The sequence below is a fragment of the Corythoichthys intestinalis genome, chromosome 2 (genome assembly GCF_030265065.1).
Source record: "Corythoichthys intestinalis isolate RoL2023-P3 chromosome 2, ASM3026506v1, whole genome shotgun sequence".
Lineage (NCBI taxonomy): Eukaryota > Metazoa > Chordata > Actinopteri > Syngnathiformes > Syngnathidae > Corythoichthys > Corythoichthys intestinalis.
This window is the reverse complement of record NC_080396.1, coordinates 77,050,822-77,070,667: the sequence shown is the minus strand read 5'-3', so window position 1 is coordinate 77,070,667 and position 19,846 is coordinate 77,050,822. Positions and strand designations below refer to the sequence as shown.

Here is a 19,846-nt window from a genome sequence, read left to right as displayed (position 1 = left end):
ACTGCACACTTGGTCGAATTGGCCCTTTTAGAAGATTCATTTTGATTTTGAATAAGCGTGTGGCTGCAGAGCTCAATAGCACCTCCTTTTTTGTAGGACCCTCTTAAATAGTTTTTTTTTTTTTTTTTTACCTAGGTGTGTGAATGCATTTCTCATCTCAGCATATACAATAACATCTCTGTCAGCCATGGCCACAGCACAAAAGAGTTTCCACACAAAAAAGAGGCGAGATTCGAGCACATGTTAGTTTCTCATGAGATGATGAGACGGGGACGGTCTGCCACCACCCTGAGCTGCGTGCTGTCAGAATTGTGCCAAACTGCGAAGGCCCGTTCAGTCTTACTCTCGTTTTCACTTTATTTCTTTTCTAAAAAAGCATTTCTTAATTTTAGTTCCTCTCTAATAACTGTGAGTCCCGTTAAAATGAACTTTGAAATGATTCATTCTCTTGTCAGACGTCGCCAAAACTCTGCAGCAAATTGTTTTTGACATTACAAAATGAACTCTAAAAAATTAAATTGCATGTGGAATAGCCATTTTTGTGCGGGATTTGATTCATTCATATGCCAAATGCTGAAAATGATTCAAATAAATGAACATCCTCCTATGCTAAATTGTTGGACAGATGATTCTTTAATTATATTAATCACTGTCTGCTTTCACTGTCATTTTCAGCAGCAGCCAGATCAAGAGGGCTCACTGAAAATGGTCGCAATCCAGGAAAGAAGGCTGCACGTCGGCGTTCACAATGGCTGGTGTTTTATCGATACACCTCAAATAATGGTGCTAGAGCTTCTTACCACAGGATCCAAAGGGCGAGGGGACAGCATCTCCAAACGGAATACGCTGAACAACGACAGGTGAGCAAGAGTTTTACATCACTGATCAACTAACCTCCTTCTGTTTTACATGCTAATTTTCATCAAATAAAAGAAGGAAATTATGTCTCGGATTTTTGCCATTTACTTCAGTGGTTGTCCATGTCTTGTCATTTTGTTTCTTTGGTACCCCTTCATTTTGGGCCTGAACTAGTGCGGCAATGATGAATCGGTTAGAAAAAAATATTCAAATCAAATATTGCTGCTACGATGATTCGATTGATTATAGTGACATTGTAATGGTTTGTATTTTTTTTATGCTTTTGTAATTTATTTGTATATTTAGCAGTTTTTGTGGGAATATGTGTTTGAACGATTTGTTAAGAGCGTTGTAAAAAAAAGCATTTATTTATTTATTTATTTAGCATTTTATCGCATTTAAGCTACCGGACTTTTGCTACGCAAAAGTGTTGTTTTTAGCAGCCCTTTTCATTTTTGTCTTAGTCTTTTGGACGACAATACTTATTAGTCTTATTTGAGGCATTTCAAAATGTATTTTTTTCTGCATCTAGTTTTTTTTGACGGAAACTCAAGAGTAATTTTGTCTTGTTCTAGTCCATGTTCACTGAAAATGTTTTCATCTGTAAAATTTAAAACATTTGCTCCAAAAATAAATGAATAAATAAAGGTTTCCAACTGCTGTATTTCAAATAGACGTTGACAGATGAACACATATTGTGGCGTCGACAAGGTCAACGCCAACTTGGTGATTTTACACTCTCAGCAGGAAAACAGTACATTATTTCCAATGAATTATACCCATCTGGATGCCTATTTGTTGAGAGCGTTGTAAAAAAAAATGTTTGTCACGTAGGCGAGTGAAGGCCAAAAATGTTTTCGCTCTTAAACTAGCGGACTTTTGCTATGCACGTTAGCCAATTGTTATTTTGTTGTACTTAAATCCTCATTTATTTTTTATTTTAGACCATTTGAGGCTAAACTGTGGTATTTTAATTATTGCTCTTCTGAAATGAAAGTGCAATTCTGCATTGCTTAAAGAAACAATCGGGAATTTTATTTTGTATGCACATTTAATGCTCTTTTAAAAGTGCAATCTTAGCAAGCCATTGTTTTACATCTCCTATAATTTATTCTGCAACACATTAAGGTGCCTGTGACAGCATAAAAAAATCTTAAATTGCATTATTATGTGAATTACAATCATATTTTGAGACAATTCAACTAAATGCAACAATTTGGCAAAGCGCAGATGACGAGAAATTAATCTTTTAATCTGCCGTCTACCTGCCATTATAGCACTCTAGCGTCCCCAGCTGGAGGATGACGTTGGCAGGGTCTTGATTTCATTTGATTTAGAATTCAGCCTATCGAGGGCAAATTATTCAAAATGAGCAAAATGCGACGAAGAGAGCCACAAAATGTCATTATTTCTATCTCTCTATGCTCTCTATGGTCATGACAAATAACAGTCTTGTGCTAAATGGAATATGAAATATTAAAAATGCATTTATTTAGTACGACATGGCAAAATCGTCGGGAGTCAGCAAGGAACGAAAACTGCGACGAGCATTGAGTCAACAAAAGGAGTGTGGCGGACACGGCCTACCATCGGTCCTCAGCTATTCCCTATCTTCTGGATCGAATCAACTGAATAAACTAAGTACTAAATTATGAACTAGTCTACTGGATCTAATCAACATAACGAGCACATCGATCCACTATGCACTATTGGGAAAATGAACAATCAGAGGGGATGGTTATTATTGAAAAAAAACAAACAAAAAAAACTTGTGATCATTACGAAATCTGAATGTCAAAAATTTGATATTTGATATTTTCTGCGTCCTTTATGGTATATTGGGGACGGGTTTCAATAAGCTTCGGCTTCTCCCGTCAGCCCTTTTCTTTTCGGGTTGAATGAATTGTAAACACATATAAATGCTGTATGTTTGTTTGGATTTGTCATCCCTGAAGGGAAAATAAATAAATAAATAAAATAAATAAATAAAATTACTCCACAATGGTCAAAACTATCGACTTGTTGCACCTCCCGAACAATATTCTATGCCACCATAGTTAGTCCGGCTTTTTTCATTTCCCTGCCCCGGCTTCGGAGAGCGTAAACAACCAAGGAGGCGTGACAGCTAGCCGACAAGCTAACCCGAATCAAGCGGTGTTTCAAAGCCTTATTTTCACCTTTCGAAGCGAAAAATCACACAAAACTCCCCCGGATCATGTCACAAGGCGGCATGGCTGTCGATTGTCTTTACTGATCGGCAACCCCTCCGGCAGCGAGCAAGTTACAGCTCGTCGTTCCCCTGCTGCGGGCATGAGAGCTCGTTTGCTGGGGAATCAGCTGGAGAATGATCGCCGGACAAACCGGCCAACGTCGGAGGAGCGCGTTGCTGCCCGAGCCCAACCCGAAGATAGTGGTCTATTGCCAGGCACATGAAGATGGCAGTGGGGGCTGGAAATCTGGACGATATGGAGAACCGTACGAGCATAAGCCTACAATAGCGCTCTCCCAGCGGACACGCGATGAGGACCGATGGGAGTGTGCGACAAGGCACCAGTTGTCGGCCGTGTGGCATTCTCGGTGGACAAGGAGCATTGACAGCCACAAAATGCAAGCAACGTATTAAACATATATAAACGTGTGCCATGATCCCAGTATTTTACATAATACAAAACACGATGTTTACTCGCTTCCTCATAAGTCCAAAGGTTCCACAGTTTTCGGACTTGTTTTGGCCAATCTCTGGGTGAATGGGAACTGTTTGGGAAAAAGGCTCACACGCCTCTCACTGGTGCAGCAACAAAACCCTGCAGCACATTTGCCTGGCGTGATGCGAAAAATAAACCAATTCATCCGCAAAATCATATAATCCACAGTCCATTTGCATGCTATAAAGCAATGCTGTATTGTGAGATGCTGACCCGGTTGACGTCACATTCGCATTCCTCCTCAAAACAGGAAGTTATTCATTTTCATGGCACTGGATTAAAAAAAATGAATATATAAATCGATTGCTTCCACACACATCCAAGTGTTCCATTTCATTGAGGACCATGAAATACCGCTTGAAATATGAAATAAACATGCTTTTTGCTGTCATAGGCCCTTTAAATCTTCCTGATCTGATTACTCAAGTACGGTAATTTTCGGACAAAAGACTATTTTTTCCCGTCATTTTGAACTTTTTTGTTGATTTATTTGGGTTAAAAGGCATCACTTTATTTGACAGCGGAGTCATAACAGTCATAAGACCGTCATAATTATGACATGACACTGCAAAGAGCATTAATGAATGCTTATGGCGGATGTCATTTCATGTCATCTGGCAAATTATGTCACAAACTCCATTTATGTCCAGCTCGGCTCGTTTACATCCATTCAAAAGTCATTTGCTGGATGACATAAATTGACATCTGTCATAACAATTCATTTATGCTCATGGCAGTGTCATGTCATAATTATGATGGTCTGATGACAGTCTTATGGCGCCACTGTCAAATAACGTGTTGCTGAATACCATAACTAGCAATTAATGAAACAACTGGAACAGTAACTGAAGAAATAATTCGCGCAGAACATGAATTTTGATTGTTATTTACATCTGTAGCGCTGCAATGCCTGCTAGGAAGCATGCTGGACGATAACAGTGTTGACAGCAGGTGGCAGCAGAGGTTGACTGTCTCCTCAAAGGTTGCAGTGATGGCCAAATGACGCTTCTTAAAGCAATGAAGCAATTCATGGTGGTTCATTTGGTCTTGTGAGTCTTATGATGCCACAGCCAAATACAGTTGTTATCGGTTCATATCTTTTGGTATAAACATCCCATAATACATTAAGAACAGCTGCGGTTTATAGACCAGTGTGGCTTATCAATGAACAAATGCCTTTTTCGTATCAAAATTAAGTGGGTGGCGCCTTATAGTCTGAAAACCACCGTACTTAAATAATCGAAAGCTGCAGCCCTCACCTTCTCTCCTCAGCTTGTCGTCATCATTATTGCCTCCTCCTGCACTGGGTCTTCGGAGCAACCTGGAGCTCATGCTGATCAATCATCGAGCTGTAGCTGTTGTCTTCCAGCTGGAGTACGTCTTCTCTGCTCCATTTGGCCAAGAAACAATGGTAAGAGGGAAATAAAAAGTGTGCCTGGAATGCATAAAAGCAGTGTCCCAGTTCAGGGTCTGTACCCTGTGTCAGCCTTGTCCCCTGCTGTCACAGAAGGAGGACGCTATCAACGGAGGGCATGCCTCTCTGGTAGCCAAATGGGACGTTCTAGCCTTCAGCATATTTTGTGTTTGTGTCACCACCCTTCCCCTACTTTCAAATTTACAAACTGTAAAAAAAAAAATTGCTATCTTACCTTACATCCAGATGAAATAATATACATATACTGAACGAAGCAACCACTGAATCTGAAGCATTTGAATGTGGAGGTTTTTATAGCATGAAGCTAAATGTGACACAGCATTAATATATTAATAACATATTAGCGGTAATTTGATTTTAAGGATTTGTTTTAACCCATGAGCCGTTTCATTTTAGTAAACTTTTGATCATATACATCTTGTAGTTAGTGGATTTCTTTCAACTCCCTTCTTGCAGAGTTACACAAAGCATACTTGGATGGGACTATCCAGGAAGGATAGTTGCATTGTATTTTCCAAATGTTTACATTTGGAGTGCAGCTTTCAATTTGAATTAATTAGGATGGGCCTTGTGTTGGAATTTGGCCGTTGAGCCAAATTTGGCGGAATCACGCCAGCCAAGTCGCCGGAACCACGCCAGCGCAATGCAAACACTCCGGGCCGGCGCAACACCAACAACCCGACCAAAAGCCCAAACCCCGCAAGTTCACCCACTTCATTTTAAGAGCTGGAAAAAGGCTTAGAAACACAAGTTAACAATTTATTCCAAGTCGACAACTATCAGACAGTGAGGCAAAGACCCAGGTGAGGAGGAAGGCTGGATCCAGGGTCAACAAAAGATTCCCAAGCAAAATGATATCAATCAGTGAAACGTCTTTTAAAGGCTCTGGTGCGGCGGACTGTGGCCCGGAAGAAGGGTGTGTTTGGGCGTTGTTTAGGATTATTGTCTGTTGTGGATTAGGCAGGAGAGTTCGGGCGTTAGGGTTAGGTTGTTGTCAGGGCAACCAGAGTTGAGGATTTTTCCAGCCTAAGCGCCACATGAGTGCTGAGTGTCAACTTTTCAGTCAGGGGTTCCTCCGTTATCATATGTTCCTTGTGGAGGAGAAGATGTCCTTTCATTGTTCTGGACTGTCCATTGTTGGGTACTAGAAGAGCTGATGGTGGGGTTTGGTGGTCCAGTAGTTGGCTTGTAATAACTACTAATGTGCTGACTGCTTTACGGCATACGTCACTTCCCCCTTTCCCTATTCATTATAATGACAGAAGACGATGCGAACACTTTCGCGCGAATTCTGCAAAGGTGGCAGAGCAACAACAGAGACAAAAAGTTTTGTCTGAGAAGGAAAAAAAGGAAGGTTACCCGGACATACGGAATAAACATTTACCCGACTTTTACTCGCTGGCGTGAACTCCGCCCCCTAAACCGAACTCGTTAGCACTGATTAGTTCAGGTGGGGTGGGGATTTTAGCCACATGGTTGCTAACGGTCATATGCCATTGTTTAGCCACAACTGGATTCATTATTACTATTCATCCTTCACACAGCTTCTGGAAACAGAAATGTTGTTTAATCGATCTGCAGGCGACCGGGAGATTGATTTTTGATTGATTGATTGATGATTTTACAACACTGCGGGTGTGTGCTGGTCCTCATGGGAAACACAGTCTTCCTTCAGGCAAAACACGACCGCTTTCGTCCACCGGCGTCGCTAAACTTGACCAAAACAGAAAATCTACCAAGTGTTGCTTTAAATGCTGTTTCTTTTATATTGTGGGCGTTGGAGTAATACAAACAGTCAAACAGTAAATATGGAAAAGGATACTATTCCCTCCAAATATACATATTCAGTATACAAGAAAATGAATGAAAATGAATGAATAAATAAAAACAAAACCTAATCAAGAATGAAATATATATTTTAATATCACTGTAATAGAAATCTAAAAGTCATTAAAAACACCATAATTAGTATCCTTATTTGTTTGTATTGCGAGCCCCTTGCATTCGTGTTGTGGCAATAGGGGTTCGTGCTTTTGACAATTTGCATTCGAGCTTTGGCAATTGGGAATCGTGTTGTGGCAGTTTGCAGTCGTGCTTTTTTTCTTTTGCAAAGTATTTGCAATTGGCGTTTTTGTTGTGGCAATTTGCATTATGCTTTTTTCTTCTTGGAAAGTTTTTGGAGTTTGCATTTCACCTGACAATTCTCGGCCACCGTAAGTGATAGTGTTAACCAGTATTTTTAATATTTCTTAAAAAAAAAGTAATTAATTACAGTTGCAAATTACTTCTCAAGTCAAGATTTTGCCAATTTAGGAGTATTTTAGATAAAAAGTTATATAGGTTCGCTAGGAAGGTTTTCGACAACAGCGCCTTCCTGAGAAGTCTACTGCTTTAAGATGGCGGCTGTTTACTAATGCCGGGGAGTCGATCATTTCGCATCGTTCTATATATATGTGATATCTACCGTAGCATCATGTGGGCGTAGTTTGTAGGCTATCGGCTACAGTCAGGTACTATTGGAGCCACCTAGCATCGCGTTTGCAACGGCGTCACAACTCCCTTCCCTCCTCCCCACTCCCACGCTGCTCTCTCGTCTCCGTGAGTCCATGTCTCTCAGACTTTTCTCGCGTCATTCAACCAACGTAGTAACGCATAGTAACGCACGCCTTTACATCCTCAGTAACGGTAACAGCATTGCCAAGATGAGAAAAGTAATTAATTAAATTACTCACTACTGAAAAAAATAAGGCTGTTAGTAATGCCGTTATACTCTAACGCCGTTATTAACAACACTGATGTTAACTGATCCAAGTCCCTGCTCCACCTCCTTCCTCCTTGTGGTGTTGCGTGCAGACAGTAACTGCGGTCTGCAGGGGGTGTAATTGCAATGTTAGGGGCAACAATTATGGTAGTAGACAATCACTTACATGCATGTGCTTAGTGCTGCAATGATTAATCGATTAACTCAAGTAATTCGATTAGAAAAAAGCTTCGAATCAAATTTTGCTGCTTCGAGGATTCGTTTAATTAAGAGTGGCATTGTAATGGTTTGTTTTGAAAGTTTTTGCATTTAGTTTTATTGGTTTGGGTAGATACACCGCCCTCTAGTGAAAACAGTAAACATGACGTAACTCATTTAACATGGCTGAATCCAGCTGTTCCCTGTCAGGACCAACATGAGCTAAGTTTTTGTTTGAGCTATTATCCATCCAGCTATCATCTTCCGCTTGCTCCAGGCTCGGGTCGCGAGGGCAGCAGCTTTAACAGGGAAGCCCAGACTTCCCTCTCCCAGGCTACTTCAACCAACTTCTCCGGCGGGATCCCAAGGTGTTCCCAGGCTGCCGAGAGACATAGTCTCTCCAGCGTGTTCTGTGTCATCCCTGGGGCCTCCCACTGGTGGGACATGCCCACAACACCTCTCCAGGGAGGTGTCCAGGAGAAATACGAACCAGATGCCTGCACCACCTCAGCTGGCTCCTCTCAACACGGAGGAGTAGCGGCTCAACGCCAAGTCCCTCCCTGATGACCGAGCTTCTCACCTTATCTGTAAAGGGGAGCCCGGACACCCTGCGGAGGTAACTCATTTCGGCCGCTTGTATCCGGGATCTTGTTGTTTCGGTCACGACCCACAGCTCGTGACCATTGGTGAGGGTAGGACTAGGAACGTGGAACGACTGGTAAATCTTTAGCTCAGCTCCTTCTTCACCACTACGGACCAGTGAAGAGTCCGCATTACTGCAGACGCTGCACCAATCCGCCTGTCAATATCCCGCTCCCTCCTACCCTCACTCGTGAACAAGACCCCAAGATACTTGAACTCCTCTACTTGGGGAAGGATCTCATCCCCGACCCGGAGAGGGCACTCCACTCTTTTCCGTCTGAGGACCATGGTCTCAGATTTGGAGGTGCTAACCTTCATCCCAACTGCTTCACACTCAGCTGCGAACCGCTCCAGTGAGAGTGTAGGTCATGGCTTGATGAAGCCAACAGCACCATATAATCTGCAAAAAGCAGAGATGCAATGCTGAGGTCACCAAACAGGACCCTCTCAAAGCTTCGGCTGCACCTAGAAATTCTGTCCATAAAAATTATGAACAGAATCGGTGACAAAGGGCAGCCTTAGCGGAGTCCAACCCTCACTGGAAAGAATTCGACTTACTGCCAGCAATGCAGACCAAACCCTGACACGCGTCGTACAGCGACCGAAAAGCCCTTACCAAGGGGCTCGATACCCCATACTCCCGGAGCACCCCCCACAGGACTCCCCAAGGCATACAGTCGAATGCCTTCTCCAGATCCACGGAACACATGTAGACTGGTTGGGCGAACTCGCATGCACCCTCGAGGACACTGCCGACTGTGTAGAGCTGGTCCACTATTCCACGGCCAGGACGAAAACCAGACTGCTCCTCCTGAATCCGAGATGTTTGAGCTAATACGTTTTTTATGTTTAAATACATTTGTAATTTACCTTATAGATATATTAAACCATTTTTTTGTTGGAATATGTGTTTGCAAAATTTGTTAAGAGCATTGTAAAGAATCATTAGCATTTCATAGGATTTACGATAGCAGATTTTTGAAATGTGTGTTAATCATTTGTTCTTTTGTTGTACTTAGGTCCTCATTTATTTATTTTTGATACAGTTTGAGGCTAAGTTCAGGTATTTTCATTCATTTTTTAAATAAAAATGCAATACCGCATAGTTTGAAGAAGCACTTGGGATTTTTATTTTGTATTTGCATTGAATGCTCTTTTGAAAGTGTAATCTTAGCAAGTCTTTGTTTTATATCTCCTAAAATGTATTCTGCAACACATTGTGTTCATTTCCCGAAAATAAGGCGCACCCGTGTATAATGGGCACCACAAATTTACTTGTAAAATCTAGGGAAAATTATTGTACCAGTTTAGTTCAAAACATTACCATAAACTGACAATATTTACGGTAATAATATGATTTGACAACTTCTACAACTTACCAGAATCTAGGAGAAAACAAAACAGATGTGACTTTTCTTTTAAAGGCTGCTGTATAACTTGCTCGTTTCATCATGATGAATAAATGTTTCTTCTATGGATTGAGACGGTAAAATTAAAGTGAGAACATAAGTCGGGAATCCGAGAGAGCTCATCGCTGTCGACACGAGAGTAACGATAGGAACTATTGTTATTTGGGTTTGAGTTTCCCGAGGGACAGATATAGTTGACGGACACACACAGGAAGTCTGTGTTGTTACGTTTGTTTTGGTCCGAGTTGTGGAGCAGTAATACACGTTGACTCAAATGAGTTCAAGAAACTAAATTCTGTGGTTTATGAAGAGTGAAAAAAGCAGAATTTAACACAGACGGAATTACCGAAACAAAATGGTGACGTCACGTACCGTAATGGTCGGCAACGGATCGCCGCATAAATTTTTTTCAACACACGTGGCCGTGTCAAAAAAAAAAAAAAAAAAATCGGTTTATTTCTTTCTCCATCCATGTACCCGTTTATAATGCGCACCATGATTTTACAAGTTGATTTTGGGGGGAAAAAGTGCGCGTTATATTCAGGAAATTACAGTAGTTGGTAGATTAATCAACTACTAAAATATCGATAGCTGCAGCCCTATACGCCCCCCTAGCAATTGGCGGCCCTGAGCGATCGCCCAGTGCTAAGAAAAAAAATACCACAAAAATTGAAAACTCAACATACAGTGGTATGAAAATGTATCTGAACCTTTTGGAATTTCTCACATTTCTGCATAAAATCACCATCAAATGTGATCTGATCTTTGTCAAAATCACACAGATGAAAAAACACTGTCTGCTTTAACTAAAGCCACCCAAACATTTATAGATTTTCATATTTTAATGAGCACAGTACGCAAATAATGACAGGCAGTGGAAAAATAAGTAAGTGAACCATCACATTAAATATTTTGTGGCAATACTTTGGCATTAATAACTTCAACCTGACACTTCGACACAGGCACATCGATCAGGACTAATCTTGGCCCATTCTTTTCATCAGACAATGCTTCTAATCAAGACAAATCTTACCATGTGTGTGTTTTATAGTGGGCAGTGCCGCTTTAAACCACTCATCAGTTATTGGGCAAACACCTGACTTAAATTGTTTGGTAAAAATTGGTTTCAATTCCTCTTTGAGTCTCCATAGGCAGAGGGTTCACTTTTTTACCCCTTCTGTCATTGTTTGCTTGATATTCTCATTGAAATATGAAAACCTATAAATGTTTGGGTGGTTTTAGTTAAAGCAGACACAGTTTCTACATCTGTGTGATTATGATAAAGATCAGATGACATTTTAAGGTGATTTTTTTTGTAGAAATGTGAGAAATTCCAAAAGGTTTACTTTTTCATACCACTGTATTTATCACAGTCACATCTTACTATTCATATTCAATTGGCTTAACGCGATTTCAAATTGCACACAGATAAAGATCTCTTCGCACATGCAATCACATCTGACTGAAGACCTTAATTTTGATGATGAGCTAATCATCATTTTCACCTTTAAACAGTCGTCTGTTAGTTTGATAGCATTGAATGGAGCTAACTGGGTGAGCTTCCTTGAATTTTTTTTCACCATATTAGCCCTGAATATCTGATGAAGTTACAGATGCAGCTTTCAGCGTTTCTCTCTCGTATGGGAGTCGAGTGTTTGTGATGCTGTGTGCATGGGTTGATTGTTCATGCTAATCCACAGTCTGGTTTGGTCCGAGACTTATAAGAGCAAGAGAAGCGCTCTCTTCTGGAGATAACAACCGAAATCTCATTGGTGTTCATGTTAGGTTTTGTGGGGGAAAAAAACTGGAAAAGTCTGAAAGCGTCGTATGTCACTCGGCTTCCTTGAGAAGTGCGACTGCACATTTTTGGGCTTTAATCGGTACTGAGCTAGGCGTGCCTTAAGGGCAGACATCACTTGACGCTGCTTGAAACCCTTTTTATATTTTTGGCTCTGATTGCTTCTCCTACCTCTTCAAATACTAATCAAGGCCTTGTAGTAAGGGCTTTAATGTGAATCCACAGAGCATGAATTGTAAGGCCCGTTACAATATTAGTTACAGTTTAATCCAAAACTTGAAGCACTCTCCCCGATAGATCCAAAAAGTTAACACTTTATAACAGCTATCAGTTATAACTAGTTAATAGATCATTAGTAAACTGTAAGCAAAAATATTTATTGTTAAGTGTTTGTTAAGCATTTTCCATAATTTTCCGACTATAACACTTTACTTTTTTCTCCTCATTTTGAATCCTGTGACTTATTGTCACAGGATTCAAAAAAGGACAGTATGGCTTGATTGTTGATTTGTTTGGGTTAATCGGCCATACTTTATTTGACAGCAGCGTCATAAGGCTGTCATAAGACCTAAATAATTATGACATGACACTAAATTATGTCACTAACTCCATCTATGTCCAGCTCAGATCTTTTACATCAATTCAAAAGTCATTTGCGGGATGACATAAGGGATTTTGGCCTCCCTGTGTTTTGGGACACCTCTCGTGCATAGAAAATAACAATAATATAAAAACATTTTTTAAAAATGTATTATAATAGCTCCGAATGGGGGAAAGAAGGAGAGGAGAAGTTGATGGCTTTCTCCACTTTATTGTGGCAACAATAAGAAAACAATAAACAAAATAACAGCAGACTGCCACCACATTCGACCGCTAACTTTTGCTTCTCGCCAGACTCCCCTTCGCTTCCTACGACCTCACTGCTCTCCAGTCCCAGCGTCTCTTAGAAGGGTCGTGCATAGTTACGGACATTACAGCATAAAATGAAATAATGATATGCATACATTTTATTTACAGAACAAATCCGGAGAACTGCATGTTGTTAATAAAAATTTAACATCGTTGGAAATAGTCGGAGATTTGTAACAGAAAAAGTGTGACGATTGCAGGAGTGCCTAAATGTAAAAATTTTATTTATTACTTTACAAACGTAAATAAAATAAAAATAATAATATAATATAATATAATATAATATAATATAATATAATATAATATAATATAATATAATATAATAATATTAGTAATACTATTAATTAAATAAATAATAACCAAATAACCCTCTCTGAGTTCTTCACAGAAAAGGGCCAGGAAATAAATAACACTATTGAGGAGAAAAAAAAAAAAGCTCTCTGGTATTGTTCAGGGGGCCGGACCAAATGTGGAGGCGGGCCGTATTCGGCACGCGGGCTGTAGTTTGGGGATCCCTTGGCTTAAATAATTGTAAATTGTTGTCGTAACATTTATAGCATGGATATTATCTGAAATTCAGGCTTGTAAGTCCCACAGCACGGCAAGTGGGCATTTGCACGTTTTTTTCAGCACCATTTTTCTGCGTATGTTCCGTGACCTGTGCCCGTCTTGTCATCCCTGCGCTGTCATAAATACTTTGTGTTCCGGCACCTTATGATTTACAAATTAAGCGCTGTTTGCAGCTAAGTGGTTCAAAGCTTCATGGCGAGTCATTTGTTCTTATGACAGTCTTATGATGCCACTGTCAAATAAAATATTATCGGTTAATATCTTTTGGCGTAAATATCCCATAATACAGTGAGGACAGCTGCAGCTTGTAGTCCACGTGGCTTATCTGTGCACAAATGTCATTTTCGTGTCAAATTTTGTGGGTGGTGGCTTATAGTCAGATGCGCCTTATAGTTTGAAAATTGCGGTATATTGATGCATTATAGATACTTCATATACCATAAATAAACTGATGGTTAATGTGTAATAAATGGCTTGTAAGCTGTATGTCAAGAATTTCTACCTACACCTTTTATATTAGTAATATAACATTAAACTTCTGTGACACAAGCTTTTTCTTGCGATCCATTTTTTATTTCTATTTTCTATTTGAGATTAGAAAGATGTCCTTAGTCAGAAATATTTTTTGTACATTAGGCCGTTTTCGTAATAAAAAACATCCCCAAATGAGGACAGTGGGTTTATCACAATATACAGTCTTTTAAAAAAATTAGGACACCCATTTAAATGTTCAGTTCTTTATTAAGAAATGTTCACATATCAATGTCTGATCTTGTTTTTCTTCATCTCTGGAAAAGAAAGTGATTCAATTGTAGGTAAACAACAAACATTAACTCTGTTTTACTCATTAAACCAAATATATCAACAACATATTATAAAGACATTTTATTAATTAAATGTCAAAGTACAAGCCGCACTCATACTGTGAATTTGACACTAATCAGAGGCACTTTTTTTCCCTTAGTGTCCTGACACGTTTGTCTAATTCTGCCTTCGTCCTCAAGCGCTTGATGTTTCATATCAATTAAGTCGAGCAATAGAGTCACACTGCATGTGGTCTTATTCAAAATAATGAGGCTTATTGTTGCTTGCCTTGCTCATTATGACAAACGTCAGCTCATCGTTAATGGATCCTTAATACTTATACAATGATAGACAGAGGCAGGAGGTACCCTGGCTTGTTCCTTTTGTGCTTTTGCCTAGAAAGAATTAGCAAAGGGGTGGCGACAACATCCACAATTCTCACAGTTAATGACTAGGGTGTGACAATACAAAGAAAAAATTATGTCACTAACTCCATTTATGTCCAGCTTGGATCTTTTACATCCATTAAAAAGTGAAATAATTTGACGGATAACATCAAATGACGTCTGTCATAAGGCATTCATTAATGCTTATGCCAGTGGCATGTCATAAGTATGACGGTTTTATGACAGTCTAATGGCGCGACTGTCAAATAAAGTCTAATACCATAGCTAGCAATTAATGAAACAGCTGGAACAGTAACTGAAGAAATAATTAGCACAGAACATGAATTTTGATCGTTATTTACATTTGTAGCGCTGCAATACAGTGTTGGCAGCAGAGGTTGACCGTCTCCCCCAAGGCTGCAGTGATGGCTAAATGAAGCTTCTTGAAGCAATGAAGCTTTGCAGCCAGGGGTTAATTTGTGCGGGACCCTGCCAGAACAAGATCCGGAACCTCTTGATTTTGGTCTCCCTGTGTTTTGGGACTTATTCGGGCAGATCCTGCACCCCTCGTATATTGAAAATAATAATAATATAAACATGTTTTTAAAAAATGTGTTTTAGGCCCCAATGGGGGAAAGAAGGAGAGGAGTGCTTGATGGATTTCTCCACTTTATTGTGGCAACAATAAGAAAACAAACAAACAAAAAAAAATAACAGCAGACTGCCACCACATTCGAGCGCTAACTTTTGCTTCTCGCCCGACTCCCCCTCGTTCCCTACAGCCTCACAGCTCTCCAGTCCCAGTGTCTCTTAGAGGGGCCATGCATAGTTACGGACATTACAGCATAAAATAAAATAATAATATGCATAAATTCAGAACAAATCCCAAGAATAGCATGTTGTTTATAAAAATGTAACGTCATTTGAAAGAGTCGGACATTTGTTGATGCACTGAAAAGCTGGACCAACAAACAACGGCCCTGACATTTAAAAAAAAGAAAGAAAGAAATACAAAAACTTTGGAAATCTGTGACATCTGCAGAGCAAGCAGCCAGGATCAAACGGTATTTCAACCTACCAAAAAGACAGTTGCATTTACTGTCTTTTTTCAAAAAGGAGGAAGATGGTTCAAAACGAGTCAGAAAGGCAACAACCGGTGATAAGGGCAGCTGCAGTGATCATGCTAATGGCAGGACCGGATGCAGCAGGAGGCTAGCACCGCAGCAGCTAGCCAGGTTCACGGACAGCCAGCCAAGGCAGGAGGCTGGTACCGTGGCAGCAGCTGGTCAGGTTCAGAGCCACCCGGAGTGGGGGCCAGCTACAGCACCAGCAGTCAGCCAGGTGGCCCACCAACAGCCGGAGCAACAGGCTAGTACCCTTATGGGAAATTTGGGTTTGGGCTGCACAATTTATAAGACGGTGTGAACTTTGGAACCAGAGAAGACGGGGGGATGAAACTTGCAAAAGAATGGGTTTGTGTTATTTATTATAATATCAGATTTAAATTTTTTTTGTTTTTGTTTTACAAGTTAGACTGTGCGTTACTGTAAGTCCTAGAGGTGGGAATCTTTGGGCACCTAACGATTCGATTACGATTACGATTGAAAGACTCCGATTCGATTATAAATCGATTATTGATGCCCCCCACATTTAAAAAAAAAAATGTTTTGTATATTTGTTCCAAAACTGTTTAAAAATCCTCTCAAGCTAAATAAAGCAAAATACTATTTTAGTACCAAGTTACCGGTTGAAAACAGTAAATAAAATACTCAAGTCCCCATTCTGTATCAGCAGCCTTAAACTACATTCAATTAATTTAATGTTGTGAGTCAACCGTTAAAGTTGTTAAAATTGCACCCATTATTCTCTAATTTCCCTTATGTCTACTTTCGACATAGATTCAAGTCAAGATTTTGCCGATTTAGGGGTATTTTAGATAAAAAGTAATTAGGTTCACTACAACAGAGCCTTCTAGAGAAGTCTACTGCTTTAAGATGGCGCCTGTTTACTAGCGCGGGCAAGTTTGTCATTTCACATCTAGTCTAGATATATGTGATATCTACCATAGCCGTATGTTGCTGTATGTTTGTAGCAACTAGCAACTTACTGGGCGCTGTTTGTAGCGGCTGACGGCCGCAGTCAGGTATTATTGTTTTTTTGTTTTTTATCTAGCGGTATTAGCTGCACATGATATTTACTCTCGGTCCATTCCTCATTGCGTCCCGAAGACCGCGCTGACTACGTTTAATTTCCGCTTTACCTGGTATAATTCAATAATCGGAATTTGGATGTTTGTGAATCGTTCTCGAATCTTCCACGGCCGAATCGCGAATAATCTAAGAATCGGAAATTTTGCATGCCTCAGTAAGTCCCACCTGTGGTTATGTGGTTAATTGCCCGTGCTGTGCAGAGTATAGCATGAATAATTTAAAATGTTGTCATAACATTTATACCATGGATATTATCTGAAATTGGGGCTTGTAAGTCACACAGCATGGCAAGTGGGCATTTGCGTGTTGTTTTCAGCACCATTTTGTGCGTATGTTTTAAGAACTGTGCCCATCTCATCGTCCCTGCGCTGTCATATGTACTTTGCGTTCCGGCACCTTATGATTACAAATTAAGCACTGGGTAACAACATATCATTGCCAATGTAAAACAATACAAATTGATTACACAGTAATCAACAACACACAAATGAATACAATAAACACAAATGTCGGGGTGGGCACAAATGCGTGCGCACAACCCGGAAGTACATGCCGTACATGCAAGCGATCAATTTGGCCACAAAACCTGGCGGTAACGAAGCACTTTACTTTCAATCGGACTGACAACAGATCCCAAAATTGCTAAACAAACACGTCACCTCATGGCAAAAATGTGAAATATAAGGTAAAAAATTCTTACGGACTTTGCGAGGACGAACGGGAACCACAACTACCCGCCGTTGCAATGGCAAAGCTGCGAAACAGCCGGCAACGTAGCACCTTCAACCTATTGCTGGAACCCTCCAGAATGAAGGAAAAATACTTATGTTCCTTGATGGACGCACACGGGTCAATGTTCCGTCACACATCTCAACCGTTGGTGGCTGCACTGCACGAATGTGCACCCGCGCTCCACACGCCTTTCTCAGTCCCAAAACAGTTCGCGCGTGTGACTCGAGACCAAAACTGGTAGCTATGAGCGGTTACCATGGAAAAGAACTCTTTTCGTACATGACCATAATATTCTTCATTCTATAGACATTATGAGGGAATAACAAAGTAGTAACGCACAGACACTAAGGAAACTAACTTAATCAGATTACTGGTTTGGAAAAATGAACGGGTTAAATTGCTATTTACTGAAAGAAAGTAATCACATTACAGAAACGCGCTACTTAGTAATATATATAGTATATTATAGACAGAAAAGTTGATATATTGTGAAACTTTGCATCCCAAAAAAATATCGATATGCTCCTGCCAAGAACTGATATATTGTTTTAAACAGGTGCCACTGTTTAAAAGTAAAAAAGAACCAACAAATTCCTACCAAAATCTTCCACTGGAACAGTGTCTCTTTTGACTTAATGGTTGCCAGTGACTCCCACAGACGTCAGTCTGTTTGATGTGGAAATTATAGAATGATTTCCTGACCCATGTATCGATATTTGTTATACCACCGTATTGTGTGATCATCATTATGAACCTTGTATTGCAAATCATATCATGAGCTACCCAGAGCTTCCCAACCCTAGTCTCAATGATACTAAAATGTTCTAACCAGAGGTTGCCATTTCTAATCAAACCAGATTGAAGTAATGTAGGAAATAGAGAAAACGCTCAAGCATGCTGCCTACTGATGAGCCTATATTCCAGTGACGTGCGGTGAGGTTCATGGTTGGTGAGGCACTGACTCCTTTAGTGTCAGATTTCCAAATATATAAACCAAAAACGGTAGCTTATTCAATTGGCTACTGGTTATTTCATATCTCATCAGCATTCTTCACAAAACAAGCACACACGGTACATATTATCGATACGTAAAAGTAAGAAAATAACATGCATTTGCCCCACACCCTCAATGTGTTGGTCGTCGCAATTCTATAATTCATGCAACATAAATGAGAGTAAAGAGTGGTGTACAAAGCCACAGAATTCAATTCTGACCTTTAGTGAAATATTCAGTTGTTTTTAAAATTTTTAATTCTGATACTTTAATCAATTTATTACAGATTGCTAAACAAAAAGTGTGAAAAGAAAAACAAAGAATATTTTATTTAAGGCCAAAATTTAGTTTTTAAATATTCTATTGTATTTTTCTTGGTCTAAGCTCTTTTTTTATATATATATATATATATATATATATATATATAAGATTGAAATGAAAACTGTTTGTGCTCTTGCGCCTGTCCTTCACCACAAAAACCGGCATTACTTTGGAAGGGCATAGGTTTGGTATCAACATTCGTAGGGACGATATAACAGCATAACCTGCATGTAGGTACACTTTTTGCTGGGGACGGGACATTAATTACACCAAACAGATTGGATGCAGGGGGCAAAGGGCCACATTTCTCATGTATATGAACCTAATTAATTAATAGGCAAAATAATCAATGCAAAATAAATCCTTATCTTCTGATAATAACTTTTACATGCATTGGTTCAGATGATACACTGTTCGATTCAAATCTTTGTTTTCAAAAAATACTAAAGAAACATTTTGAAAACTTCCTGAATAAATGTCTGGTTTTTATTAGCAAACATAAACATAATGAAAATATTTCACTTAATAATGGTAGGGTCAATTCTATCCTTACAACATATGGAACTATTGAAAGATCTAAATTCTCTATATAACTGAACATTATATCATGCAAAAAAGGTAAGGTTGCTTAAAAGTTGGTGGGGACAATTTTAGCATCCTGAAGAGTTGGTAGTGTTATGTCCCTACCGTCCCCATGCAAACCTACGCCCTTTTTGTAAAAGTCCTCCTTATTTTCCTTTACTTTAAAAAAAAATCTCTCCGCCTCAATGGAGATGATTGCTTCAATTAGATCGTTCTGTGTTCTACTTGACAAACCAGAAAACACAGTGGATGTGTCCAATAGTCTAGCTAACCTTTCATCTTTCTCAGCAAAACCATGTAATCGTTCTACATATATGCCACGTTTAGAAGAGCTTACACGCTCATCGTTACCACGAAATGTTAACTCCTGTTTAGCTAGGATGCAGGTTGCATTAATGAGGTCTTTCAAACTCTTTTCTTTACCTTAACTTTTGAGGATGCTACCGTTGAGCTTCCGCTGTTCGTCAAAGCCAAATCGATCCTTGAGCTTCCAAAAGTTTTTAAAGCAATCAGGCTTTGAATGTGAGTGGTC

The 19,846-nt window shown here is 39.7% G+C and overlaps 1 protein-coding gene across 9 annotated transcripts in view; it reads left to right on the top strand.

The window, feature by feature from the left end:
- The window catches only part of nphp4 (nephronophthisis 4), a 461,721-nt gene that overhangs the window by 122,933 nt on the left and 318,942 nt on the right, over positions 1-19,846 (top strand). For 7 of the 9 annotated variants that reach the window (XM_057860675.1, XM_057860682.1, XM_057860688.1 and 4 more), the window contains 2 exons: positions 676-860; positions 4,836-4,974. In XM_057860675.1, the coding sequence (XP_057716658.1) occupies positions 676-860; positions 4,836-4,974 (324 nt within the window). The remainder of the gene's footprint in view (positions 1-675; positions 861-4,835; positions 4,975-19,846) is intronic. The other 2 variants (XM_057860654.1, XM_057860700.1) reach the window with 1 other exon arrangement.